The sequence below is a fragment of the Acanthochromis polyacanthus genome, chromosome 23 (assembly GCF_021347895.1).
Source record: "Acanthochromis polyacanthus isolate Apoly-LR-REF ecotype Palm Island chromosome 23, KAUST_Apoly_ChrSc, whole genome shotgun sequence".
In the NCBI taxonomy this organism is placed as follows: domain Eukaryota; kingdom Metazoa; phylum Chordata; class Actinopteri; family Pomacentridae; genus Acanthochromis; species Acanthochromis polyacanthus.
Genome location: NC_067135.1, coordinates 22,666,054 through 22,693,375, shown reverse-complemented (window position 1 = coordinate 22,693,375; position 27,322 = coordinate 22,666,054). Strand labels below are relative to the sequence as shown.

Here is a 27,322-nt window from a genome sequence, read left to right as displayed (position 1 = left end):
AAACACACATAAAACGCTATGAAAACAGGAAATCTTGCAGCCAACACTGTGTTAAAAGCATCTTAAAAAGATGAACCTTGTCTGCGGGGACACTGTAGAGCTCCGGCACCAGTCGTATCCCGTCCTTCTGCTTGATCAGGATTCCCTCCAGGGCCTCCTGATACTCCTGCACCTGATCACAGCAGAGATTCACCTTGTCAGCGGGTAACAGGTGTGTAAATAATACGTACTCTGTGTAGAATTGTGTGCAAATAACCTGTTCAGGGCTGTTGATAAAAATGCCGTCTAGGATGAGGTAGGTCCAGAACAGAGGCCACTCACACTCGATGTTCTCAAACAGCTTCAGCTCTGCGGACTCGTAATACAGCCGGTTTGGATCCTTCACGGAAAGAAGAGCCAGAAAGAAACTTTAACTACCTAAATATGTGCAAAAATGGACATCTCATCGATCCGTTACACCACCAGGCATCGACTTATCTGAACCCGACAGGGATTTGTGGGCATTATTCAAATTCCTCAGAGAAATGTTAGGATTCTTTGTCAAGATCACCTGATTTCACTGTCTTGGTTGGCTTTTGTGTGCATGAACGAGCTAATCAAGCAGAAATAAAAATCCCAAACTGCTTTGCAAAATCGTGCAATTCTGAGAAAAATGTTTAAAATCGAAAATAAATGAAAACAAAAGGGTGTTTTTGCTAGTTTTCTGCCTTCAAATGGTTAATATGACAACAGTTTATACATTTTTTAGTTTCTAATCTCAAATTTTTGTCCACATCATGATAAAAGTTTCTACATTATAAGAAAAGCAGGGACCAGTACTGTCTTATTTTGTTCCCAGTCAAGTGTGTCGCCCAATACAGTAGGGTAGTGGCAAAAAAAAAATCCAAAAATTATGATTATAGACACCAAAACTGAGACACAAATAAACACACGAGATAGAGTGAAATGTCAAAGAACTAACAGGGTTTACAGATTTACCTTCATAACTCTCAAACCTCAGTAGAATAAACCTCTTTTCTGTCCAAAACAGAAGAAAGCGCAAATTCTGTCTACAAAAAAGGCTTCTTAAAAGTTCCCATTAAGCCAACAGTCTGTGACCAGATGTGTTTACAAAAAAGAACAAAGTTTAAACCCTCAAACAACACCAACAATCATCCTTGATTGGTCAAGACTGTCGTTCTACAAACGTCACAAACATCAACTTGGCCTCTACTGCTTTTAATGATGAAAACATGCAACAGAAGAAAAAAAAACATTTTTGTCCTTTTCTTATCTGACCAAAGTGATATAAATAGATTCTTCATCCGTTTACCTCTTTAGGCGTTTTGTGTCCGTCTCTGAGAAACCTGCAGCAGCCATATCTACCCTGAGCAGAGGGAGAATAATTCAACAAATTTATCTTTAACACTCAACAGAAGCTAGAAAATGTGACTGTAAAATGCTAAAAATGCTCTTTATTCTGTTAAAAGAAGCTTCAAGTTCATTCCTCTTTTAAAAAAAAAAAAAAAAAAAAAGAGATTTTGATAGACATATGTACATACTTTATGACATTTTCTTCTACTCATATTTATGTTTATAGAATAGTTTTTTACTCATGTTTATATTTTTCAGTCAAATTTTTCTATTTCTATTTTTAGATCATATTTTCCCACTTATGTTTATACTTTTAGTGCACATTTTTCTACTTATATTTATAGATCATACTTTTCTAATTATATTTATGTTCATAGGACATTTTTTTTTTACTCATGTTTATACTTTTAGTGCATATTTTCAGGACACAATTTTGCACTATGTTTATGTGTACGTTTAGATTTTTTTCAGTTTTGAAACCAGGAATTTGAACTTCTGGGAAAACATGTCTGCGTTGACCGTAAGGCGATGCTACCAAACTGTCCCACTCCCATCAACTCTGGTGCACCTGCAGTTTGGAGATGATCTCCTCCTTGGTCACGTTCACGATCTTGATGTCCTCCACAGCGAACGCCGGGTACGAGATGATGGACAACACTCCGGCGTCCACTTCTTTAGACATGGATGCTCTGGGTAACATGGACGTCAGGATGGACTAACAAAGGAATGTAGGGGTAAATTAGCCTTTAAAGATGCTGCCTTCCATCATGATGTGTGATGTATGAACGTACCTGGCAGTGCTGGATGTCATCAGCCAGAGCGTGAACCACCGATCCAGGTCCTCCTTTAGCTCCAAACAGGTTAAGTTCATCCAAAGCCTCCAGAGCTGCCTGGAGGACACAAAGCATTAAAAACCATCATTTAAAAGAGGACAGCAACACAGTGTGGAGCAGTAGTAGTACATACTAGAACTCCAGTCTCCAAGTGGACTGGTTTGTTTTCGCTATGCTCGCATCTGACCAAATTCTCATTGTTTCAGACAATCACACGGCCAAAAAGCAGAGAGTAAACTTCTATTACAGCTCTAAAAACAGCAGCTAACCTAATGTTTTACACATAGTTTTTCCACACATTTACAAAAAGATGCGCTTTTTTAACCTAATTCCAACCTCAAACTGATTTCTGTACATCATTTCACAAGTTTAGCATCCTATTAATCTTTATTTCAGTGATTTGGTATCAACTATTTGACAGTGGCGTACAGTTTTTCATTGTAAAATCGATGCCTGACTATCTCATAAGTCTAAAAATTCAGCATAATGACCTTGAGAATGTTTTGTTCCTTAATAGTTCTTGCACTGAGATCACTAATTGATGCAGTTTTTTCATCTGAATATGAGCAAATGCGTGCTGATCAACTTTGTTTTCATTTCAGTATGAATGGCCACATTAAAATGATTGATTATGATGCAAAGAGTATTTTCTATGTAGATTTATAGACACCGAGTCCACTCAATGCTGAGTAGCCAATTTATTTTATCTCAATAACGTTTTTCTACACAACAACCATCGACCAAGATTTAACTTTGGTGACTGCAGTCCTGATATACATACAACAGATTACAAGTTGTCGTACTTAAATCACTTCAGCCACATTTTGATGATTACATTTACATCATCTAATTATGGCTATAGTACAGAATTTATTTATGGAAAAAATTACCAAATAAATAACATTCCTTACTTGATAAACTCCAACATTTATGAAGCACGGTTTGAGCATCAATCTTCAATTCTACAATTTCCTTTAGCATTTATCTAGTGACGTACATCTGAGAGTAGATGCATCACAAGCAAGGATCTTGTCAGGAGAAAACAACCTGGATTAGAGCCATAAAACATGTTCAGATGTGATGATAGGACTGTGGTGTCTACAAGCAGTGCAGGACGTATTTTTGTAGTCTGTCAAGTGCAAAGGTATCCTCAATCATAGCTGATTTTACACAATTTTTAGCAATTTTTGTCCATGAGCCTTTCTGGCAAGGATCCCCGAGGGTAAAGCCAGCTCCTGACTGAATAGCAAAAGCTAATTAATCAAAAATATTCCAGCATCATAAAAAAAAAAAAAAAGTATCTACCAACATTAATTTGTCCATTACGATCAATGACATTGGCACAGTAAAATGTATAGCATGTGTTAATGTGCATATTTAAGTAAATAAATGTTAAAATGCTGCAGCAGAGTCGACAGTGTGGGTTAAAAGCGCGACAGTAACACACGGTCAGAGCTGCTGCCATAAACCCTGATACCTCCATGTAATCACCGGAGCAGAGAACATCCTGCAGCAGCGGTGCCTCTTTCCAGAGTCTTAAATTAAACTGTGTGTTATTTTTGAGCAATGAGCCGTTCTCAGATTCACAGAGAACCTGATACCTCCTGTTTGCCGCCGGCCAAGGACAAACACAGACAGTGGGAACCCTCATCTTATGTTCCAAAACTTCATAGCATCGTTAATCAGTTATTTTAAAGCTTCCTCATAACTGAACAATGTAGAATTTTACGGATTAAGATCAAAATCCATCAAAAAGATAATCTCATTTCACTAAAAACACACCTGTTGCTCTTGAGATAATTTAGGAGCTTCATATGACCACATTTATCCAGAGTGACACGAGGACACCAAAGCAAAGCCTCGTATCTGATCCAGACTCAGATGGGGTTGTCTAAAGGTCGGCGTAAAGGCCAGAGATTTTTACCAGAGCACCCGTTCTCTGCTCTCACTCCAGGCTGCCCTCCTCCTACTGCATTTACTGTATGCCTGTGTGTTAACCTTGGCCATGCCGATGGAGCTGGCGTTTATCTCAGTGATGCCCTGGTTGGTTTTGTCTCCTCGTTCCCACATCCCATAATCCTGTGGGCAACCAGAGAGAAAAAGACGACAGAGTGAATGTGACATTGCTGCTTCCGTCTGCACAAATGATGCCATCATTTTCTGCTGTGCACTGCCATAAACATCAGTTTGAGTGTGAATTGTTGTGCACTTACAGCCACTTTATAAGCTGCCTCGATGTAGAACATGAGATTCTGAACAACGTCCACTTCATCCTGGGTGTAGACGATGTGAAGACCTGATAAACAGACACATTTATTTATAAACGCCTGGAATAACAATGACATTAAGAGTGAATACTGATATGTTTTAGTCATTTTTAAGCAGTAATGTCAAATATTTACTGTTTCTTCTTCCTCAGATATGAACAATTGATACTTTTCTTAGTCCAAAAATGGATATCTTGAGATTATGGACAAAATAAGGCATCTAAAGATGTCACTCTGGTCTCTAGGAAACTATAAAGAACATTTTTAACTGTGTACTGGCATTTTACTGAATAAACAAAGAATCAAAAAAATGAATTTTTAAATTAACTGATGATAAAGACAACTATTTGTTGCAATTGATTGTGTGGATGCTATAATATTACAGTCACTGTGGTTCTGATTATTTAATAAAAATACCGTTTACCACCTTTTCATTTTTCTGTCATATTCTCTTGATCTTTCTGAACATAAAACACACAAACAGGAATCTCAAAAATGAATAAAGTGGATCCTCCTGCTGATTTAAAACAATTTAACTCTTAAAAATTTGAAATTAGCCGATTTTGGCCCAAATGATTGCAAGAAAAGCATCAAAAGGAACATTTTGTGTCTCAAAATTGGCTGAAAATACAATTTTATAAAATAAAGACCCCCTATCTGCCTGTCTTAACTTGGCAACTTCACATCTGGATGTGTTCACATCTCATTTGGTTCAGTCAGCAAGTTTTAAGGTCGGCTAACTTTGCCTCTTCCAGAAAGAAAACTGTGAAAACTCAACACGTGATCCAATCACTATGCAGGCAGAATCAAGGAAGCTAAAGCATGTATTAGTAAATCAGAAGTCATTGTTCAGATACATGGAGTTTAAGTTAATTTCAGCAGCTGTAACTTAACAATAAAACTACAAAAAGTTCTCTCATACCGGACGCCGTCATCTGAGCGAGATAAAAGAGGAAGAGCGAAGTGGCATCGACCTGCAGATGACCCCACTGGTCGTCCCCGACGACGATAGCACAGGTCCTGGTGTCGTACTTGGCATGGAGCGAATCGGAGGTGCTTCGGCTGTATTTGAACTTCTCCACCTTATCAAGCTGTGGGAGCAGAGGAGGGGAAAATAGGAGTGGATGACAGATGGAACAATCAGACTTAATGTGCTATAAATCACCCCAAAAAAAAGAGAATTTCATTGGCAGGATATATTTAATGTTACACTTATTAAACATGATGCATTTGCGGTCACAAATGACACACACACACACACGATAAGCCTTTATCGTCACTGGACAGTCATATTTTTGTACAATAGTACAACAAAATTTGAGTTTCGTCAATCGCGGTGCAAATACCATTATCAAAAAAAACAAACAAACATCAGAAATATATCCAAAAAATCTAAATGCAATTATCAAAAAAGATTAAAGATTATGTACATAATACATAAACGTTATATACATCTATCAAAATAAGTACTGTGTAAAGTGAGCAGTAAAGCTATGTTGTTTGATTTTTTAGGCCTTTCTTCTCTGATTTAGCCAAAAAATGATGTTAAACCTCCCATTTCTTTACCGAGTTTCAAGAAATGTTAATGACATTTGTAAAACAAACAGTGTGTTTATATGAAAAGTGGATTAAAAGAGCAATGTTACCTACAATTATAAAACCACAGATTTTTTCCTTTTACATGTACACGTCTAGGCATGTGTACATAACGTACACATGCAAAACATACCCTTGTGCTCAGCGCAATATCATTTTTTATTAAAGACTTCATCCGTTGGAAATGATACGACTGAGCAGTCTTGGCAGAGTACGACACTCTCTGAGTGCTTGTTTGGTTTGTAACCCAAACTTTTTTTGTCTTGACTGTTCTCATTCCCTCTTCAGCGCCGTTTTTAGTAACAGACACAAACTGCTGAGCATCAAACACCAAACAGACAAAGACAGTCAGCAGCACAGAGCCAGAAACTCGAAGATGAAACAGCCACATTGGAGGTAAAAGTGGCTGCTGGACTTAAGCTATGAGTACGTGAAGGCCCACTCAAGTCAGAGTTATGTATATTCCGTGTACCCTATAAGGTTTTTCAGCCACAACTCCAGAACTGCATACGCACTGAAACACAGACTGTAATCTACTGCACATATAAGGAATCCGTCCTCCAAGTGGACTAGAAAGCAGTAAAATAAGAACAACCAAGCATCTGTGGTGTCTCCAGCTGTAAAATCCAGCTAGAGTAGGGAACTTGTCAGTACCATACGGATAACCTGCTAAAATGTTGTGTAACCTAAAGAATCTGTAGCAATCAGAACTGAAAATGACCGTGTGCTGCAGTAGCTTTAGTATTTGAATCAGTTAATATAATAAAGCCAAATCAGCCACAGGGATGTTGGTTTTTTTAAATATAAAAAGCCCATATTACAACCTGCCAAGCCATCAAATACGCCATGTGAAAGAGGTTTTTCCTCAGCTGGCTTCACAATTTGGATGTTAGGGGGAAATAATGTCACAGTGACTGATTCTGCAGAATAGACTTTAGTTCATAGAGGTTTGAGCTCATTTTTCTACATGTTCTGAGTGCACAAGTAGAATAGCACACTTTAAAATGAGGGTCAGACTATGTTTCTTACATACAGAGTGCTTCTGAGTTTTGCAGCTGCAGATATACAAAACTGGGCTCTTGCATATCTCTATACTCTGAATGAAAATTCTTTTTTTTTTTCCCTGTGTCTGCCCAACATTAAAGGGGAACTTCAGTTTTTTTCAACCTGGGGTCTGTTTCCATATGTAATTTCATACATGTGAGTGATGGAGAAATTCATTTTTGACATAGCTCCAGTATTTAGCCAAGCAGGCAGCTTAGCAGCTCAGCTAGCAGCTCGGCTAGGTAACGTGGAGGTTTTCGTTCACTTCTCGTTTCTAGTATGTTGTGGGACACTCATTGAGACTATCTGAGCCGGTCAGTGTGGGGCAAAAAGCACGTTAAGGCGGACTTTGACGCGGGGGAGCCAGCTGCCCCATACTTTTCGCTAGCCGAGTGGGTCTGACCCACTTGATCTCAAGTGGGTCAGACCAGCAAAATAACATAATAACTGATAAAAAAAAAAAAAGACAACTCCAAATTTTTCCCTTTGTTTTATAGTGCACAAAAATATATTCTGAAAATATTCAGATTTAAGGAATTATCTTTTTACAGAAAATCATGAACATCTTGAAATTTCTCCATAAAAATAAATTAAATTTTAACGACATTATGCCTCAGTTTAACATTTACATGTTAAAACTTCCAGATCAAAGAGCGTCTACAAAGACGCAGAACATTTAGTCACAGCTATCTGGAACTGAACGGTACAGTATTTTATTAAAACAACAAAAGTCAGACAAAAATAAGACAAAATATTACAAAAATGAGACAAAAACTGACAAAAGTGAGAAACAAAATGACAAAATTGACACAAAACACAACATGAAACAAAACAAAAGAGACAAGAAATTTGACAAAAAAATGTCGAAACAACAAAAAATAGACAAATGACAACGTCAAAAATGATGAAAGCGAGAAACAATGGCACAAAAAACCCCCACAAAATGACAAAAATGATACACAAAACAACAAATAAAGCAAAACACAAAATGACAAAAAGAAAACGCAAACAAGCAGGACAAAAAGGAAACACAAAACAACAACAAACAAAAAGACAAACACAAAATAAATGACAAAAGTAAGACAAAAAAACAACAAAAAACAACAAAAGCAAGACACAAAATGAAATTATTTTAAATTTACATTTTTACACATTTGCAGTTAATGTCTTCTCTGTATTTCTTTACAGTTTGCAGAGTGGGTTGGACTGGGCCTTCTGGCAGGTCGTATGTTTGACACCTCTGCAATGATGCAATGCAGAATCTCTCGTTTTCCACTGGACATTGCAAATCTGTTTGAAACACTACATACACATGAACGCTGATGCAGTTCGAAAAAAAATGTTAATTTTAAATTGCATCTGAAAGCAGCCATGCAAAGCCTCCTCTTACATTAGAGAAACAAAAAATAGGATTTGCTGTTCCTTGTTAAATTAGATAAAGTGGTTCAATTCAAATTAAACTGTTTCCTGCTGGTCTTTAACTAAATTGGTCTAGGGTCATTCCATGCCATCTCACCGAGGGCCTCCCACTTGAGGTTGTGAATTTTCTTGAAATAGATGAGCTATTTTGTCATTAGTTTGGGCAATAAACAGAACTGTTATCTCGTCCAGACACACTGAGCAAGAAGGATCATCTATTACACAATAAACCAAAACCACTACAAACTGGAACTTCAACTGTTTGTTTCCTGAACTAATGACAAAACAGCTCAACGGGTATGATACAGACTTCTAAAACCTTGAAATCAACATTTACCCGACAATTAAAGCCACCAAATGTGACATTAAAGCCACTGAAAATTACAAAAAATGTGTCATTTTCATAACATTATTAAATAATAAAGGAGTAATCTAACATCTCTATTTTTTTTCCTGTCTTTTCAACAGATATGAAGATACCCTTATAAAAAGTTTAAAAAAAAAATCAAAACAATCCTTCCTGGAAAAAAAAATACTGTTAAGACATCCCCAAAAAAGTGTATTTTTCAACTCTGTACCTAATCTTATTTAGACCTGTGGCAGTTCATAGGATTTGTGTAACTAGGATTCTTCTGTGGGATTAAAAAGGTGCAACAGGTGGGTTAAACATCTATTTTTTTAAGCAGTAGGGTTTAACTCCTGTGTTCTGTGTGTGTTTGTGTACAAAAAAAGTGAAAGAAAATAAAAGTTTTGTATTGCAAAGATCAGAACACATCAATAAAACGTCTGTTGTACAGAAAAATGAAGTCCAGAGACATCCTACCTGCCTCATTATGCACTGCAGGACCCCTCTCATTAGCTTCACCACGCTCTGCAGAGAAAGAGAGGCAGTTAAATGTCAACATTTTCAACACAAGAAACATGACACCCAGCACACACTCTGCCTGGATTCATTTCACGCCGTCGAAGTGCAAAAAACTTGACCTTATTTTCCGCGGTCTCCACACCTACCTGCTCCAGCTCATAGGCCTTGGCCTTGTCTTCGTCCCTGTCGGCGTTCTTCCTGTAGGCCAGACTCAGGCCCCACACGGACACGATGCCGTAAACATTGTCTCTGATCCAGGCATGAGGCTGATCCGGGCTGCCTGGAAGGAGACCGGTTACCGGATCCTGAAAGAGGCAAAAAATTGGTCAAAACTGGGTCTGAAAATGAAGTTCAAGACACAAGTTGGCTTCATTTCTGCATCAGTTTTCTGTAAAACTTCTAACCCTTAAAACAGAAAGTCGAACCTAAGAACATTTCTGCATCACTTTCAACATATACAGTTGTCCTCAAAATTATTCATACCCTTGGCAATTTTTATGATTTTTTATTTTTGTGTAATAAATTTGGGCAAGTTTGTTTATGAGTTATATGTGACCAACAAGTAAAGGAATAACAACAATACAGAATTTATGAATTTTTTTATTTCAGAAGTATTTATTTCACTGGCTTTCAAAATAATCCATGTTCAAAATTTTTCATAACCTCATTTTACTAAGTCCAATGACCTTCTTTAATAGTCAATAGCATAGCCTTTGTTCTTTATGACTGCCTCTAAACGATTCCTGTATGTGTCCACAAGTTTCCTACATGTCTCTTGTAGGGTGTTGGCCCATTCTTCCTTGGCGAAAGCTTCAAGCTCAGTCAGGTTGCTAGGCTTCCTAGCCATCACTCTAGTCTTCAACTCTCGCCACAAGTTTTCGATCGGATTAAGAGCCGGACTCTGACTAGGCCAATCTAAGACCTTGACACCATTGTCCTTGAACCATTTTGTGACAACCTTGGCCGTATGTTTTGGGTCGTTATCCTGCTGGTACTTCCATTTGCGGCCAAGGTGGAGTTTCCTGGCAGAATCCTTCAGGTTTTCTTCAAGGATTTTGATGTAATCCTCCTTTCTCATAATTCCTTGGACCTTGACAAGGTTCCCTGTTCCACTGGAAGAGAAGCATCCCCAAAGCATTATATTTCCACCACCATGCTTGACAGTGGGCACAGTGTTCTTTGGGTTGTATGCTCCCCCTTTTCTCCTCCAGACGTATTTAGCATCCACATGGCCAAATAATTCCAACTTTGTCTCATCAGACCACAAGATGCTTGACCAGAAACTTGGATCTTGCTTCAGATGACCTCTAGCAAGAGCCAAACGAGCCTCCAGGTGTTTTTTTCTTGAGCAGTGGTGTCTTTCGAGGCCTACGCCCATGGAGGCCACCTCTGTGCAGGACCCGTTTGATGGCGGACCGTGACACATTTGTCCCTGCCTGGTCAAGTGATTCAATTAGGGCCTTGGTTGTTGTCCGGGGGTTGTTGTTGACCTCTCGGCAGATTTTCCGGGCAAGTTTGGGTGACACCTTTTGCTTTCTGCCACGCCCACTGAGATTCTTAACAGTGTTGAACTTCTTGTGCTTGTTGATTATGCTCTGGACGGTTGACACAGGGACATCATACTGCTTGGAAATGGCCTTGTAACCCTTTCCTTTACTGTGGGCACATACAAGACGTTGTCGCAGATCCTCACTGAGCTCCTTCTTCTTGGCCATGCTGGTCAGAAATTGAGAATAACCAGAACATGTTGCCCCTATTTATACTCTTCAGAAAAGATGCCACTGGTCACAAAAAACCATGAGCTTATTCCACTGATCATCTTGAAATAAATTTAGGCCAAAAATTAGTAAAGTATTAGGAATTTAAACCAAAAAAAGATATTTTTCTGAAACATTGCCAGAGGTATGAATAATTCTGAACATCAGTGAGAACTAACTTTTGGCCATATCTATTCCTATATGTGAGTGAAGTTTAGACACTCATATGTGAATTTGCACATAGCAACAAGAAGAAAAAAGATATTGAGGAAATACAAATATAATACCTATTGCAAATGCAGAATCTGATAAAGAATGTTATTTTTCATGGGGTATGAATAATTTTGAGGACAACTGTACATGTCTGAATCAATAAAAAGGCACACATAAGCAACATTTAGGAACAACTTTTTCCGCTTTTTAGCAATACTGATCCAAAAACATCCCAGACAGAAGCCAAAAAAATCCATTTCAAATCTGTTACAAACTGAAACGAAAAACTTGCATAGAAGACAGAACAGGTGACTTTGTTTAGCATGTTGCTTCCTGCTGTTTGCAGGAGTTTTTCCTCTGGGTTTATCAGGATCCATAAGGGGATCTCCGAAGTGGAAGAGGTGAGTAAACTTGCAGAAAACAGTGATAACTATGAACTATCCCCAACACAAACTCCATTAATCACTTGAAACTTTCAAATTTTCAGTGTTTTGAAAATCAGAAGTAAATGAGGCTATTCATTTTTTTGGAGATTTTTGTGATTAGCTTGTTATTAGTTTTTAAATTTAGTTTTTGCCTTTTTTAAGAGCATTACACATCACATATTCCGCTGTGCAATCTGAAGTAAATGACAAATATGTTGCATGTTATGTTTCCTGTGACTGAAAAGACAAATGAATGTTGATGTTGGAATATGTGGTATAGTTCAACGCTAACTTTGCTAAGGATTTATGAGTACGTTGCTCCTTTAAACCCACAAACAGCAACACCATACATGCAGCAGGTCACTGGTTTTATAGTCTCCGATGATGAAAAGCTTTTGTCTCTTGCTGTTCAAAACTACATTTCCCATAAACCCTGTTTCATCCTGCTGCAACGAGGATGCTGCTGCTGGTTTAACAGCCACCGGTAACAACATTTAGATGAGGAAATGTGAAACTTCGAAGCAGAACCAGCATCTGGTTTCCTCCTCAACTTGAGAGCAGCTGAATGTTGAGTTTTTCTTCATTTTATTGCAACAAATTAAGACGCTTCAGCCGTTTCAACATTGAACCATCTTTCATCACGACCACAGACAAACATCACACACAGCGGTTTCTGGCTGAGTTGCACAAATACAAAGTGAGAAAGTCAACATTTTAAACCTTATGGAAGTCTAAAAGTGAATATACACAGTAGCTAGCTTGTTATAAGCGCTTTCATTGACTGTGCATCAGAAAGACTTATTGTCGGTGTGTTTATCGCTCTAATTAAATGGATTATGAAGGACTCTTGACGTACAGCCTCTTAGAGAGCAAATCTGGTCCTTAGTGCAGCGATCCATCTGAGCAGTGAACTGTACACAACAAAGCAGCCACTTGGGACGGATTCAAAAAGGACCTCACAGCCAGTTTATCCCAAGTTACTTCTGTTTACAGTGACTGAGGAGTGAAAATGTGAGATCTTAAACCTGTGTGAGACTTCACTGGTTCTTCTCCTTCACTTTGATGTCTTTTACAATGAGCTTTACAAAAAGTCCTTTTGAGACTATTTTCACGAATAGTACAATAATGCGGGGCAAGATCAGCTACTGACATAATTTCCAACATTTTCTTGAGGTTTCTGGGACATTCAGTAAAAAAAAAAATTCCAAATCCTGTGAAAATAAATTTAAAAATTCCTAAATCAAAAAATAATTGGAAGAGAACTGTGGGATTTTGCAAGAATCTACAGTTTATGTAGAAATTTTTGCATGATTTATTTCAAGAATATCCACGACCTCAGCGGGGAAGCTCCAGGTGAATTGGCATGTAATCAACCCCATTAGAAACTACACTCAAAAAAATAAACGCAACACTTTTGCTTTTGCTCCCATTTTTTATGAGATGAACTCAAAGATCTAAAACTTTTTCGAAATACACAATATCACCATTTCTCTCAAATATTGTTCACAAATCTGTGATAGTGAGCACTTCTCCTTTGCTGAGATAATCCATCCCACCTCACAGGTGTGCCATATCAAGATGCTGATTAGACACCATGATTAGTGCACAGGTGTGCCTAAATAGACTGTAAAATCCACTTTTAATCATCCACCTGTCATGTTTTATCCTGTTCGTAGATCATGTGTAATATGGCTGAAGCTATTTTTAAGTCTTTATATAGTAATTCTCACCATAGCATTTAGATTTTTTAAATATTTAGCAAACATATAGACATAAATATACACAAAGGTCAGGAGTTAGTGTATGTTAGCTTTAAATGGCAAAACACCGGGTACACACACACACACACACTCAGGTGTGCGTGTGTGTGTGTGTGTTGCGCAATATTACTTTCGCTAACAGCATGAAAGCGCCGCAGCACAAGCTAAAGCTACCTGCACACATGACGTTTAGTCGCTCTTTCCGAGGTTTAAACGTCTTTAATTGACTGTCAACTTAATTTAAATGCCGAAAACAGCATAAAAATCCACTTTTTAACACTCACTTGGTGCCTCAGGATAGTTTGCTGCACCATCCGGGCATAGCTGTCCAGTTTAACGCCCGAGTTGCTCCGACTTCTCATCGTGACAAGTCAGCGGTTCCGTCCGGGAGGCTTTAGCAAGCGACGAAACGGCAAAAAGTCCCTAAACAACACCCGAGAAAGTCATTTCTCCAGCCGTAAACGAGAGCAGCTTTCAGGTAGCGCTGACTGTCTATGGAGCTGACAGCTGCTGCCCGCTGTCATATAAACGGCTCGGCGGCGGCGGCAACCAGACAACCGAGTGGCGACGGCAAGCTCCGGAAGTGTGGAGATGCGGCCTTCAAAACAAAATCACAAGAAGACGCGTGAAACTCTGCAGTCATTTTTTTAAAGAAAATCCTGGGATTATTGATGCAAACACTGTTTTTCTTATCCTTGTAAAACCCAAATATAGAATATAAAAAATGAAATTGTGGCAGTAAGCCTTAAATGCTGATTTTAAAAAAATCTCTCTCTCTGGAATCGATATTTTAAAAATGTCATATTTACCAACATGAATATCAGATTTTCTCAATGCTGTTTTTCATTTCATTGAGGCCATCTGTTGATTGATTTGTTGCATTTCATGTGACTGAAACAAACAGATTATTTACACTTTCATAACTCATAATATGACTTTGGACTTTGGAATCAGCTGTTGACTTAAAGTTTTAAGCAAATACTTGTGCAAATATTCTTCATACACTCACACTCTGGGAATTATTTATTTGAGCAACTCTCTTTCATTTGTCAAAAAAACATGCACAGCTACAGATTTTCTTACTTACAAAAAAGTGATCTATCTGTTCAGATACTTTCTACACATTTAAAGATGTATGTATTATAACCTGTTTGGTCGTATCTGGATGTATTCATACAAATTAAATTTAAAACAATGTCTGAATAAAATGCATTTTTAAAATAAAGATTACAATTACCATTCTTTCTTTTGCTTTACAGAAAATGTATTTTTCATTTGAAAAGGGAAACCTCGGGTCACAGGAGGCCTCCGACCTTATATCCTCGATTTGTAAATTGGGAACCTCAAGATTTATATTCATGTTCATGATGTGAAAGAATGTATGATGGTATTATGTTATAAAACTTTGTTTTTTTCATACAACCAATTATTTTTTTAAATGTTTACAAAATCCTGCAGCTTCTCTTAAATTCAGAAACATTAAGATAAAAAAAGGTCATTTTTTTCTCCTTTCTTTTTCTTTTTACTGCATGGTCATGGCTTTAAATAGTATTTTCCATACAAGATGCAACGTTTGATGCGAGCGTTATTGTTTTAATTAATATTTCATAAGCGGAAACGCTCTTCTTCACAATGAGTGACTTGACACCACACCAGAATTTGTTTATTAATTTATTATTTAAGAATGAAAGTTAGAACTTAAACTCTTACATTGTTAAAAGGAGCCCTAATTGATATCTATAACTTTTTAAAAAATGGTTATAAAATGGCTTGGTTTGTAACAACTGCTGTCAAATTGAACCAGGAAGCAATCTCAGGCAAAAAAAAAAAAAAAAGCATACGAACACTATGATGTAGAGCATATTCCCTAACCTAGATCTGAATTATGTGGTGTTATGGTTTGCTATATATGATTAATGTTAAATAAAAAATAATATTATAACTTTTTATATTTGTCACTGAGTTGTGATCATAGACTGGTTGTGATCATAGGTTGTGATTGGTGAAAGGAGGCCCTCTAGCGAAAAGCAGGAATTCTCCAAATGCATGCACACATATAACTTCTGGGGGACTCTAACCTCAAGTATGTGGAGTTTTAGGAGTTGATAAACTCAAATATTTGCAAAAATTAATGGTCGTATCCACTGAGAGCCTCCCGGTAGATTTCAATATTTCGCTAGCAAACATATTTTGCCTTTAAAGCTGAAATGCATCCTGTTTTTTTTTAAAGCACACGTTTGGTATTTTGTAAAAAGCAAATTGGACAAAATGTGGTAATATTAAAATTAAAGTAGATCCTCGGTGTTTAAAAGTGAAAGAATTTGTCGATTAGGGATGTATTTATTGAAAGACTACAAAAATCCCCAGAATGCATCGCACTTCTCGTCCGTGACTGACGCGGAACCTTAGATTCAACATTGAAATTCTTTTTCCTGTCCCGTCTCAAAATTAATAACATATCATAATTTAAATTATATATAACTACTATGTATTAAATTATATTTTTTAATTTTAAACGCCATTTTCTCCTCCAACAGTGCCGTTAAATCGGTAGTGAGCCGCTCTAGCAACTACCTTTCACCAACGATGGGGATTGTTGACGGTGTAACACCACACCGGAGAAGGAGAAGCTGCCCCTTGCATCTCTCGTCTGGGGGTTTGTTTTTAGTTTCAGTCTCAGTCTGATTATTTCTCATTTCTCCGCCATAAATGAGTTGCAGAGGGGACAGTGATGAAGACAGCATCAGGAAACGGAGGGTCTCGTATGTTTACAGCCCGGAATACATCGAGACTTGCGACACTTTGTCCAAAGTACCAAACCGGGTGAGCTGGGTTGAATGAGACATTGAAGCTAATTAGTTAGCAGCATCTACGTTCGTCTGCAGTGCTTGTGTTCATACGTTTATTTTTCTGCTACCAGGCGAGTATGGTCCACTCACTGATAGAAGCCTACGGACTGCTGGAACACATGAGGTGAGTTTTGGGGGGTGGAAACTCAACTTAAAGCCAAAAATATATGCTATAAGAGAGAAATCCTCCTCTATTATACATTAACTGTGTTGTTGTTTTGCATTTAAAGGAGCTGAGGTGTTATAATGTTGAAGCTGAAGCAGTGAAATTTAAGTTTGAAGCCCTACAGACAGTTTAATTACCGTCTGTGTGCTTCATCTGAGAGTAGCTGAACTGACAGCTGAGAGAACAGAAAACCTGCATGTCTATAAATGCTAAAGCCAAGGTTGAAATGAATGGTTATTTTAATTTTTGATCAGTCTGTCAAATTAATCGTTGTTTGGTCTCTGAAATGCCCGAAAATGATGAAAAATGTGCGTTGTCAAAGTCCAAGAATGACATTTGGTTTGTTTTGTCCACAATCTCAAGACATAGAGGGAGAAAAAAAGAGAATTTATTGACATTTAAGAAGCTGGAATCAGAGAATTTAGACTTTTCTTGTTTAAAAAAAAAAGTGCTTCACAGTTTACCAGAATAGTTGCTGTTAAATTTAATATTTCGATTAAATATCGATTAAATGGTGCAGCTCCATTCAGTGTTTTAATCGTAATCTCTTGCTTTCTTTTATAAAACGTCCTTCTGTGGTGACTTCCCTTCTTCTTTTTGAAAACAGATCTGACTACTTTCAGTCATTTGAGTCATTTTTTGTGATATATTTAACAGGTTTCAATCTTGTTGAAGATTTTTGTCCTCAGAGTTGATTATGTTTTGATAAAAGTTAGATTTGCAGAATTAAACTTCAAACTCCTCCAACCACATCCCATAAAAACACTTCCATTTACCTTCCACTTATTTGTTTTCTTGTGAATAACACATCGTTGCTCAGTATTTAGATTTGCACATTTGCTCGTACATAAATTACGCTAGCTGGTACTTAAAAAAAATAGATTTTTACACACAAATTCTGTCATCTCTTATTATAGTCATCAATTCTAATCCATTTTTTTGTGCTTTCTGTCAGATAAAGTTGCACAGACTTTCCTGTGTTCAGGCCCAGTTCTGAGCCAGGAAAACCCTGTTGCCTCCATGTCTACACTGCTTTTACTGTGTTGAACTATAATGCATGCACTGTTCTGTGGTGTTTTTAAGCTAATCTTGGGAATAAAACTGTATATCTGTGTTATTAAAAGTGCTGCATTTGTCTTGCAGAAACCTGAACTCGCACTATGTTGCATAGTACCTTGAAACTCAGCACCAACTAATCGATTACATCTACTGAATTTATCTATTGATGAGTTTAAGCAATTTTTTTTAAGGAAAATAAAAGTCTAAATTCTCTGATTCCATCTTCCTAAATGTGACTATATTCTATTTTTCCCCCTCTATGTCTATAGATTGTGGACAAAACAAACCATTTGTCATTTTGGACTTTGAGAAACCACATTTTCCCCCATTTTACAGTCCAACCAACTGATCAGTTAATCACGACAGTATTCGACAGATTAATCGACAGTGAAAATAAGCATTAGTTGCTTTTCCACAGGACTGTATGTTACAGTACTATAACTTAACTGTAGGCAATAATTGCATAAAAGTAATGTTGAAAAATTAACGCTTTTCACTTATCAGACGATTGTTGTGGTATTTTTTAAGTCTCTGTTCCCTGTACATCAAATCCAGCATTTATTCTGCTGATTTATTATGTTTTGCAGTAGTTTCTGTCCAGTTGTCTCCCACTTCAGTCACATGTCGTATTTCATTTGACAGCTCAGACTAAAATGGAAGCATAATGTGAAATTAACAATGTTTTTGTCTGTTTTTCTGCAGCGTTGTGAAACCTCAAGCAGCCACCATAGAAGAAATGGCCAAATTCCACACAGACTCGTATCTGGAGCATCTTCACAAGATCAGCCAGGATGGAGACAACGACGACCCCCAGTCAGTCGACTATGGCCTGGGTGAGACAAACTGAGAATAACCTTTTAAATGTTTAACCTTGAATCTGTTATTTCTATCCATTTTGGTGCTCTATGATGTAAAGAATCCACTAGGCTCCTCCGCATGTGTAATATTTCTATGATAATGTGTGCAAATAACCTTAAATTGCAGCAACAGCACATTTACAAGTACTTTTTTGTCATTTGCAATTTAAAAATTGAGACTATATTGTCTCACAATAGAGTCACACATATTTTCCTGCAATAAAAAGGGGAATGTCAAGGTAATGAGTGAATGTGTCGCCAGCAGAGGGCAGTGTAACATGACATTTGATCACTGTTGACCTCAGATAATATATTAGTTTCTTCCATTTTACATCATCCTTTTGCTTTGGTTGGGGCAGCAATGCATTCTTAATAATCTGAGATAACGTCGACCTTGTGTCACCCCAAACATCCCACCCTGCGGTGTTGTTTTTGGACGGACTCGCTGAAAGTCTGTCCTTCCCAGAGGTTTACATTTCCAACTTTAGTCCGATCCCCCAGTTCGCCCTTCTTGTTTTTGTTTCCTTGACTCTCCCTATCTTTGTCTTTCTCGCTTGCTCCTTTCCTCTGCTGCCGTCCACCCTCTTCTTCTTGTCCTCGGCTCATCCCTCTGTTCCTTCCTCCTTTTGTAGCTCGCCCTCCTCTCTCGGCTTCATTCTTCCGTCTTGTTACAAAAGCAAAGTTCTCCACCTTCTCCTGAACTAAGACATTTCTTTCTCTTCTTTTTCACTTTATTCTGTCTTGGCCATGGTCATTTTCCATCAAGCATCTTCTTGTTTTCTGTCTCTGTCCATGACTGTTTTTCTTTGTCTTTGTCTGCCACCTTCTCTTTTTTATTCTGTCCTGTATTTCCTAGCTCATTAGCTTTCTTTAACCTCTCCTTTGAGTGGATGAATTAGCCTCAGGGAGTCTACTTGTGTATTAATAAGTAATTTCAACCACAGAAAATCCATAATGAGCGAATATATTCACTTCTGATACAGCTCGATTATCTTATTTTAGTGTTTTTTAATGTCATTTTCAAAGCTACTCTGAGTTCTGCTGAGTTATAATGACCACTGGTCATTATTGTTGTCATTTTTTGCCCCTCTTTTTCCCCCCCAGGTTATGACTGTCCGGTGGTGGAGGGCATATTCGACTATGCAGCAGCAGTAGGGGGCGCTACACTGACAGCGGCTCAGTCTCTGCTTGACCAAAAGAGTGAGGTGGCCATCAACTGGGCGGGAGGGTGGCACCATGCCAAGAAGTAAGACACATAAATCTGAGTAAAGTTCTGAGACTGTGCCTATAAAAAGCAAAGAAAATGTATTTGAATCCCTTTCAAAGCAGTCTCCATGTGCAGCGACTCTCCGCTCCAAGTGCTCCTGCCATGTTTGGAACTCTCTAAAAAGTCAGATCGTCAACATCTGTAGCATCTGAGTGCAAACATTTAACTGTAGCGGGTTAAAAATTGCGTTTTTTGACCACAGCAACACGATCTACCTGGCCTACTCGCCAGATTTTACTCCCCACGGCTTCTTCCGCTCTCCAAAAGGAAATTTATGTTGCCATTTTGACACAACAGAGGAGATCCACCATACATTAGAGATGGTTCTTGACACATTTACAGACTTTTCTAGCAAGTATTCCGATCATGGCAGGAGCACTGGGAGCAGAGCATCACTGCACGAGGAGACCAGTTCCAAACGGATAGCAGGAAAACTTCTGCTTTTCTCTGAATGATCTCATCTCGTGTGCTGTATCCCGACTCTTCCACTGATTCATGCATATATTTCCTTCCTCTGCAGTAATTATGGTATATTATTTTTCTAGCCGGAGTTTTGTTGAGGCTTTTGAATAAATGGGTGTTTCGGCTAAATGTAAAACCAAATGATTTCATCGCCACATCCAATTTAGACTTGGTCAAATCCAAAACGACTGTCTGAAAAAGAGTTTATGTAACTGTAACCATGTTCATCGACCTTCAGTTTCCTTCATCGCTTGGCCTGATGAGGGCGCTGTAGGTAAAGCACTGAATTCTAACCATGTATTTCCTCTCTGTCTCCCAGGGACGAGGCCTCAGGTTTCTGTTATGTGAACGATGCTGTGTTGGGGATCCTCAGGCTGAGAGAGAAATACGAGAGAGTCCTCTATGTGGATGTGGATCTACATCACGGAGATGGTAAACAAATAAACAACAACAACTAAAACTGAGCTGACTTCAGGGGGACGTTTGGCTCACAGACTCTGTTTGTCAGTTATCAACTTTAATCCCAGTTGCATGAGTTTATTATTCTGATCGTCACCGTAGTTTTATTTTAGATGCACAGATGAAATGATTTCACCATAAAGCTTGATTGGTCTCCTCTCTGCAGGTGTGGAAGACGCCTTCAGCTTCACATCCAAAGTCATGACCGTCTCACTGCACAAGTTCTCTCCTGGATTCTTCCCAGGTCAGTTCTGGCAAATGTTTTTAGGTAAAATTTGTTTTAATTAGTGGTGGGAAGCGATTAAAATGTATTTAATTAATGAGAGGCTTTGTAATTAAGTGATCAATGAAGAGTAATGTGTTCAAGTCCCAGCCCTGTTGTTTTTGTCTCGTTTTTTGACATTTTCATCTCTTTTTGTTGTTTTTTGTCTCATTTTTTGTCATGATAAAACTCCTTTTATTGCATTTTTGTCTAATTTTTATCATTTTCAATCTCTTTTTGTCATTTTCAATCTTTTTGTTATTTTTGTCAGAATTTGTCATTTTCAATATTTCTATTGTTTTTTTTGTTTAATTTTTTGTCATTTTCAGTCTTTTTGTTTTTTTTTCTGTTTTGTCATTTTCAATCTCTTTTTGTCATTTTCATTCTATTTTTGTTGTTTTTTTGTCTAATTTTTGTCGTTTTCAAAGTTTTTGTTTTCTCTTCTTTCTTGTCATTTTTAATTTATTTTTGTTGTTTTTTTTGTCTAATTTTTGTTATTTTCAATTTTCAGATTGTTGTAAATTTCAGTCTTTTTGTTGTATTTGGTCTATTTTTTGTCATTTTTAATCACTTTTTGATGATTTTTTTTTCAATCTCTTTGTTTTTGTCTTGTTTTTTGTCATTTTCAATGTTTTTGTTTTCTCTTCTTTCTTGTCATTTTTAATTTATTTTTGTTGGGTTTTTTGTCTAATTTTTGTTATTTTCAATTTTCAGATTGTTGTAAATTTCAGTCTTTTTGTTGTATTTGGTCTATTTTTTGTCATTTTAAATCACTTTTTGATGATTTTTTTTCCCAATCTCTTTGTTTTTGTCATTTTCAATCTCTGAGTTGTTTTTTTTTGTCAAATTTTTCTTTATCTTCAATGAGGTTAAAGTCCCATCCCTAGTTTTAATAGGTGAACCTGGGTGTTGCAGTGTTAGATAAGTGTGTCTATGTTCAGGTACAGGAGACCTATGTGATACGGGGCTGGGTAAAGGCCGCTGGTACGCCGTGAACGTCCCGCTGGAGGACGGCATCAAGGATGACCGATACTACCAGGTTTTTACCAGGTACACACAATCACAAAAACACACACACATGGAAGGCAATCCCCTGTGCAACTCAGAGGAAACAGTTTTCCACACGGATCCCTGAGGAGAATTACTATTTTCTCTTCCCTCTCCTCGACCGCATCACCCCAAGAGAGGTCAGGGTCATCCATAGAGCAGCACAGCAAATGCAGCTTCAGCGTTTTATCAAGGACGCTTCAGCAGGGAAATCCTTCCATTGTGAAGCCATAAACACGGGACTTTCTAGCTTCTCCGAGAGTCAAAAATACAAACGTATTGCCTCAAACACAAAAAAAACAATAAAAGTTCTGTCTTTATGTGGTGTTCCTTAGGAAGTGTGACACTGAAGGGCTGTTTTGAAATGTTTGAAATTTGCTTCCCAACTATCTTGGAATTTTATGAAGCCATACAATCTAAATTTGAGCAGAAGAGAACATGGCTGGGTAAACATGTAAGTAGTGTTTGCTCAATCCAGTAAACACAAACCAACTTGATGTATTTTTGCTTGGATGTATAAAAAAAGGCTTATTGTTACGATGTAGACACACACGCAGAAGTGAGTTTATGCATTAAGATTTGACAAACACAGTAGAAAAGCAAGTTTATTCCTCAAAAATCTATTACATGGAAGCTGTAAGAAGCGTTTCCATTTAACCAAATAATTTCCTGACATTTATTTATGAGCGATGCAGATTCTTGGTGTCACCCAGACAACTTCATGTTCTCCATGAAAACTCACTTGTATTCATGTGCTAACATAATCACACAAATGTTTTCTAATCATCAATGAGCCTTTCAACACCATTAGCTAACACAATGTAGCATTAGAACACAGGAGTGATGGTTGCTGGAAATGTTCCTCTGTACCCCTATGGAGATATTTCATTAAAAATCAACCGTTTCCAGCTAGAATAGTCATTTATCACATTAACAATGTCTGGACTGTATTTCTGATTTATTTAATGTTTTCTATATTAAAAAAAACTGCCTTTCTTTCAAAAATAAGAAAATTTCTAAGTGACCACAAACTTTTTGTGATTGATTAGTATCTAGTGAAGCAGGAGCAGAGATCCACAGCTATGTGGCCACGGCTCCCTTGGAAAATGTGTGCAGTGTGTACATTAGAGCCTTTTGACGAAGCCTACCTGAATCACCTCGACCTGGATACCTGCAACTACATGTTTTGTGCCTTTTTAGGTGCTCTGTCATCTGTAAATTGTAATACACAAATGATAAGCTGAGCCATAATATTGTTAAAATTTTGCTTATTTTTCTTTAGAAACTTCAGGTTTTTCATAATTTTCTGCAAAAGATAGTTCATTAAATGTGGACATTTTCAGAATGTACTTTTTTACACTAAAACAAGCTAAGCACCCGCCAAATCTGCTCAGTCGTATCATTTCCGATGGATGAAATCTTGAAAAAACGCCATGCAACTATCTCAAAATGATACAGAAATCTTTAACAAATCCATGCATCCAGACTATGAGCCACATCACTGCCAAAATCTAATCACTTTGTCCTTGTGTCATTTCTGACCTTCCCTGAAAATTTCATCCAAATCCGTTTGTCTGTTTTTGAGTGGTGTTGCGAACAGACAGGCAAACAGACAAATGTACACTGATTGTCACATAAGTAAAAAAAAAAAAAAAAGATGTTATTTATAGGTTATTATGTTATGATTTTACTGGTCACTTGAGATCAGTTTGGGCTGTATGTGGCCCCTGAACTAAACTGAATTTGACACCCCCGATTTATAGGGAGGGTCCACAGTAAATACAGCAGGGTTCTCAACTTACATCGGAATATCATTCCAACTGTGCGACGTAGCGCGATTTTTGTTGGAAGCTGGAACTCTCATATATACATAAGCATCTATGTCACTCATCTACAGTAACACAGTAGTAAAATCGTAATCTAGGATATGAAAACACTGTACGGTAAAAATAAATTTGAAAAAGAGAACAATTCCTGGCATTGGTGTACAACCGGCAAATGTAAACAAAGCCATCTTCCGCGTGACGACATTTTCGTCTGCTCCACTTGCCAACTAGTTCTCACTTGAAATTTGTTTTAGCATTGCAAACGCTGTACGTCGGAATGATGGAACAAGACTTTCTTAACCCTTAAAAAGCCGGGACCGAGTATACGCGGTTCATGCTTACTCGTACACACAGCCGAAACCGAACATTCTCGGCTCAACATGTGTGACTTGTTTATGATTGCTAATTAACATAAAATATGCACACATCCGTATGTTTGGTAAGATATAAACATTGGCCGTAAATTTGCTTATTTCAAACGATAAAGCCGTATGAGCCATTATAACGACGACACAATTACGAAGCTCTTATCGGGGCCGCGTACCGGCCGAAATTCAATATGGTGAACGTCTATGACAATGCGACCTCGCAAGACTTGATGGATATTTTTATGGATTAGGTGGTTTTAGTATATGTTTTAGTATATGTACTTCTCCAGAGACATGGCCTTGTAAGGGTTAAAGGGGAACTTCATTTTTTTCAACCTGGGGTCTGTTTTCATATGTCATTTCATACATCTGAGTGATGGAGAAATGAATTTTCAACATAGCTCCAGTATTTATCCAGGCAGGCAGCTTAGCAGCTCAGCTAGTGAAAAGTATGGGGCAACTTGCCCCCCCGCGTCAAAGTCCGCCCTAACACTGACCGGCTCGGATAGTCTCAACGAGTGTCCCACAACATACTAGAGATGAGAAGTGAACGAAAACCTCCACATTACCTAGCGATCGCTCTTTGTTGTGGTCTGTATCTAAATCTTGGGACGCTGGAAAGCAAATTTAGCTCACGCCAAAACACCGGCTTTGGTGCGAGCTATCGCGCGATTTCGGAACGAAATTTGCTTTCTAGCGTCCCAAGCGGGGGGGAAAGTTGCCCCATAGTCTTCGCTAGCTGAGCTGCTAGCTGAGCTGCTAAGCTGCCTGGCTAAATACTGGAGCTATGTTGAAAATCCATTTCTCCATCACTCACATGTATGAAATGACATATGAAAACAGACCCCAGGTTGAAAAAAAAAACGAAGTTCCCCTTTAAAAAAAATTGTGGTAGATGGCGACATAACCATGAAACGCCGGAGGTAGGACCTAGTGTAGAAGCATTTTATCTGCACCTCCTGACTGATATGCATCATTAACGGGCAACAACGTGATTACTACCGTCTCCTTCGTTTACAGTGTGATGCAGGAGGTGCGGGCGCAGTTCAACCCGGAGGCGATGGTGATGCAGCTGGGCGCCGACACCATGGCCGGCGACCCCATGTGCTCCTTCAACATGACCCCAGTGGGGGTGGCCAAGTGTCTGCAGTATGTCCTGCAGTGGCAGCTACCTACACTGCTGTTGGGAGGAGGTGTGTGTTTATTATTCCATGTTCTGCAGGTTTAATTGCCTGGGTTTGCTTTCATTTGCATGTCTCTGTATTTGAGTGTATCTGCACATGTTTACTGTGGTAGACGTCTCGTGTGAGTTTTTATTTGCTTTGAGTTTCACTGAGTCACACACTCTGACACACACTCAGTGCTCTGTTCCAGACTCCTCAGGCCTCGGCCAGATGATAGCTACTAATTATACGACACAATGAAGCCATTTTACTCAACTACAATCCCACCTCTCTTCCTTTCTCTGCCTCCCTCTCTGTCCTACATACTTTCTCTCTCTGCTACATCCTTCTCTCGGTTTTCCTCAACTCCTGTCCTCTTCATCTTTCTGTGCGTCTTTTGTGTTTGTCTCCAGAGAGAGAGAAAAAATATTTTGTCACGGTAGTGTCCAATTTTTGCTGAATCGTTCCCCCGTCTTCCACTCTTGTCCTTCAATCTTTGTTGTTTGTTTTCTTTTTTTGGCATTTTCAATCTTTTTGTTGTTTTTGCCTCATTTTTTTGTCACTTTCAGTCTTTTTGTTGTTTTTTTTCTATTTTTTAGAAACATTTTCAGTGTCTTTTTCTTGTTTTTTTGCCTAATTTGTTGCCATTTTCAATCTTTTTGTTGTTTTTGCCTCATTTTTTGTCACTTTCAATCTTTTTGTTGTTTTTTTCTATTTTTTAGAAACATGTTCAGTATCTTTTTCTTGTTTTTTTGCCTAATTTGTTGCCATTTTCAATCTTTTTGTTGTTTTTGCCTCATTTTTTTGTCACTTTCAGTCTTTTTGTTGTTGTTTTTTTCTATTTTTTAGAAACATTTTCAGTGTCTTTTTCTTGTTTTTTTGCCTAATTTGTTGCCATTTTCAATCTTTTTGTTGTTTTTGCCTCATTTTTTGTCACTTTCAGTCTTTTTGTTGTTTTTTTTTCTATTTTTTAGAAACATGTTCAGTATCTTTTTCTTGTTTTTTGCCTAATTTGTTGCCATTTTCAATCTTTTTGTTGTTTTTGCCTCATTTTTTGTCACTTTCAATCTTTTTGTTGTTTTTTTTCTATTTTTTAGAAACATGTTCAGTATCTTTTTCTTGTTTTTTTTGCCTAATTTGTTGCCATTTTCGATCTTTTTGTTGCACGGTGTCAGATTTTTTTTATCATTTAATTTGTTTTGTTGTTTTTTTGTCATTTTTAATCTCTTTTTGTTACTTTTTGTCAATTGTTTGTCATTTTCAATCTTTTTGTTGTTTTTGTGTTTTTTGTAATTTTCAGTCTTTTTGTTTTTGTCTCAATTTTTTTCATTTTCGATCTTCTTTTTGTTTTTGTCTAATTTGTTGTCATTTTCAATCTTATTGTTGTAATTTTTCAATTTTTTTGTCATTTTAATTTTGTATGTCTTTTTGTATTTTTTTGTCTCATTTGTTGTTACTTTTAATCTCTTTTTGTCATTTTTTAATTATTTTCAATGTTTTGTTTTTTTTGTCAATTTTTTGTCGTTTTCAATCTTTTTTTATTTGTTTCGATTTTACCGTTTTAAATCTTTTCGTTTTTTTGTCAAATTTTTGTTATTTTTAATCTTTCTGCTGATTTTTTTTGTCTAATTTTTAAAAAAATCATTTTCTGTCTTTTCGTAGTTTTTTGTCATTTCAGTCTCTTTTTTGGTCTAATTTATTATCATTTTTTGTATTTTGTCAAAATTTTTGTTATTTTTAATGGTTGTTGCTAGAGGTACGGACCCGTACCCGTAGCCTGTGGACTACGGATACGGCACTTGCCATTTGCCAATCAAATACGCGAGATCTGGTCACGTGACTCCCGGTAGACGCTAGCGATACGGACCCGTAGCATCAGTACTACAGGTACGGACCCTAAACCTGACCCTAACACTAACCTTAACCTTAACCTTTGCTTACCTTTCAACAGTTTGCAGTGGTTAGCAGCTTCTTGACTCGCGAGACTCGCGTACGGGTCCGTATC

General features: G+C 37.6%; 3 protein-coding genes across 6 annotated transcripts in view; 2 read left to right on the top strand and 1 right to left on the bottom strand.

Annotated features, from left to right (window-relative positions):
* phka1a (phosphorylase kinase, alpha 1a (muscle)) overlaps positions 1-14,099 on the bottom strand; it is a 36,538-nt gene extending 22,439 nt beyond the window's left edge. For all 4 annotated transcript variants that reach the window (XM_051944132.1, XM_051944133.1, XM_051944134.1 and 1 more), the window contains exons 1-11: positions 13,817-14,099; positions 9,524-9,682; positions 9,336-9,383; positions 5,376-5,544; positions 4,400-4,482; positions 4,185-4,265; positions 2,145-2,243; positions 1,922-2,068; positions 1,313-1,366; positions 257-379; positions 77-172 (exon numbers count right to left, since the gene is read on the bottom strand). In XM_051944132.1, the coding sequence (XP_051800092.1) occupies positions 77-172; positions 257-379; positions 1,313-1,366; positions 1,922-2,068; positions 2,145-2,243; positions 4,185-4,265; positions 4,400-4,482; positions 5,376-5,544; positions 9,336-9,383; positions 9,524-9,682; positions 13,817-13,894 (1,137 nt within the window). In that variant the 5' untranslated portion in view covers positions 13,895-14,099. The remainder of the gene's footprint in view (positions 1-76; positions 173-256; positions 380-1,312; positions 1,367-1,921; positions 2,069-2,144; positions 2,244-4,184; positions 4,266-4,399; positions 4,483-5,375; positions 5,545-9,335; positions 9,384-9,523; positions 9,683-13,816) is intronic.
* The window catches only part of rps4x (ribosomal protein S4 X-linked), a 163,279-nt gene that overhangs the window by 50,466 nt on the left and 85,491 nt on the right, over positions 1-27,322 (top strand). The window lies entirely within an intron of this gene.
* Positions 16,123-27,322, top strand: part of hdac8 (histone deacetylase 8) — a 57,077-nt gene continuing 45,877 nt past the window's right edge. The window contains exons 1-8 of the mRNA XM_022200978.2: positions 16,123-16,355; positions 16,453-16,505; positions 18,309-18,439; positions 19,568-19,709; positions 20,512-20,624; positions 20,818-20,895; positions 21,855-21,963; positions 25,175-25,347. Of these exons, the coding sequence (XP_022056670.1) occupies positions 16,242-16,355; positions 16,453-16,505; positions 18,309-18,439; positions 19,568-19,709; positions 20,512-20,624; positions 20,818-20,895; positions 21,855-21,963; positions 25,175-25,347 (913 nt within the window). The 5' untranslated portion in view covers positions 16,123-16,241. The remainder of the gene's footprint in view (positions 16,356-16,452; positions 16,506-18,308; positions 18,440-19,567; positions 19,710-20,511; positions 20,625-20,817; positions 20,896-21,854; positions 21,964-25,174; positions 25,348-27,322) is intronic.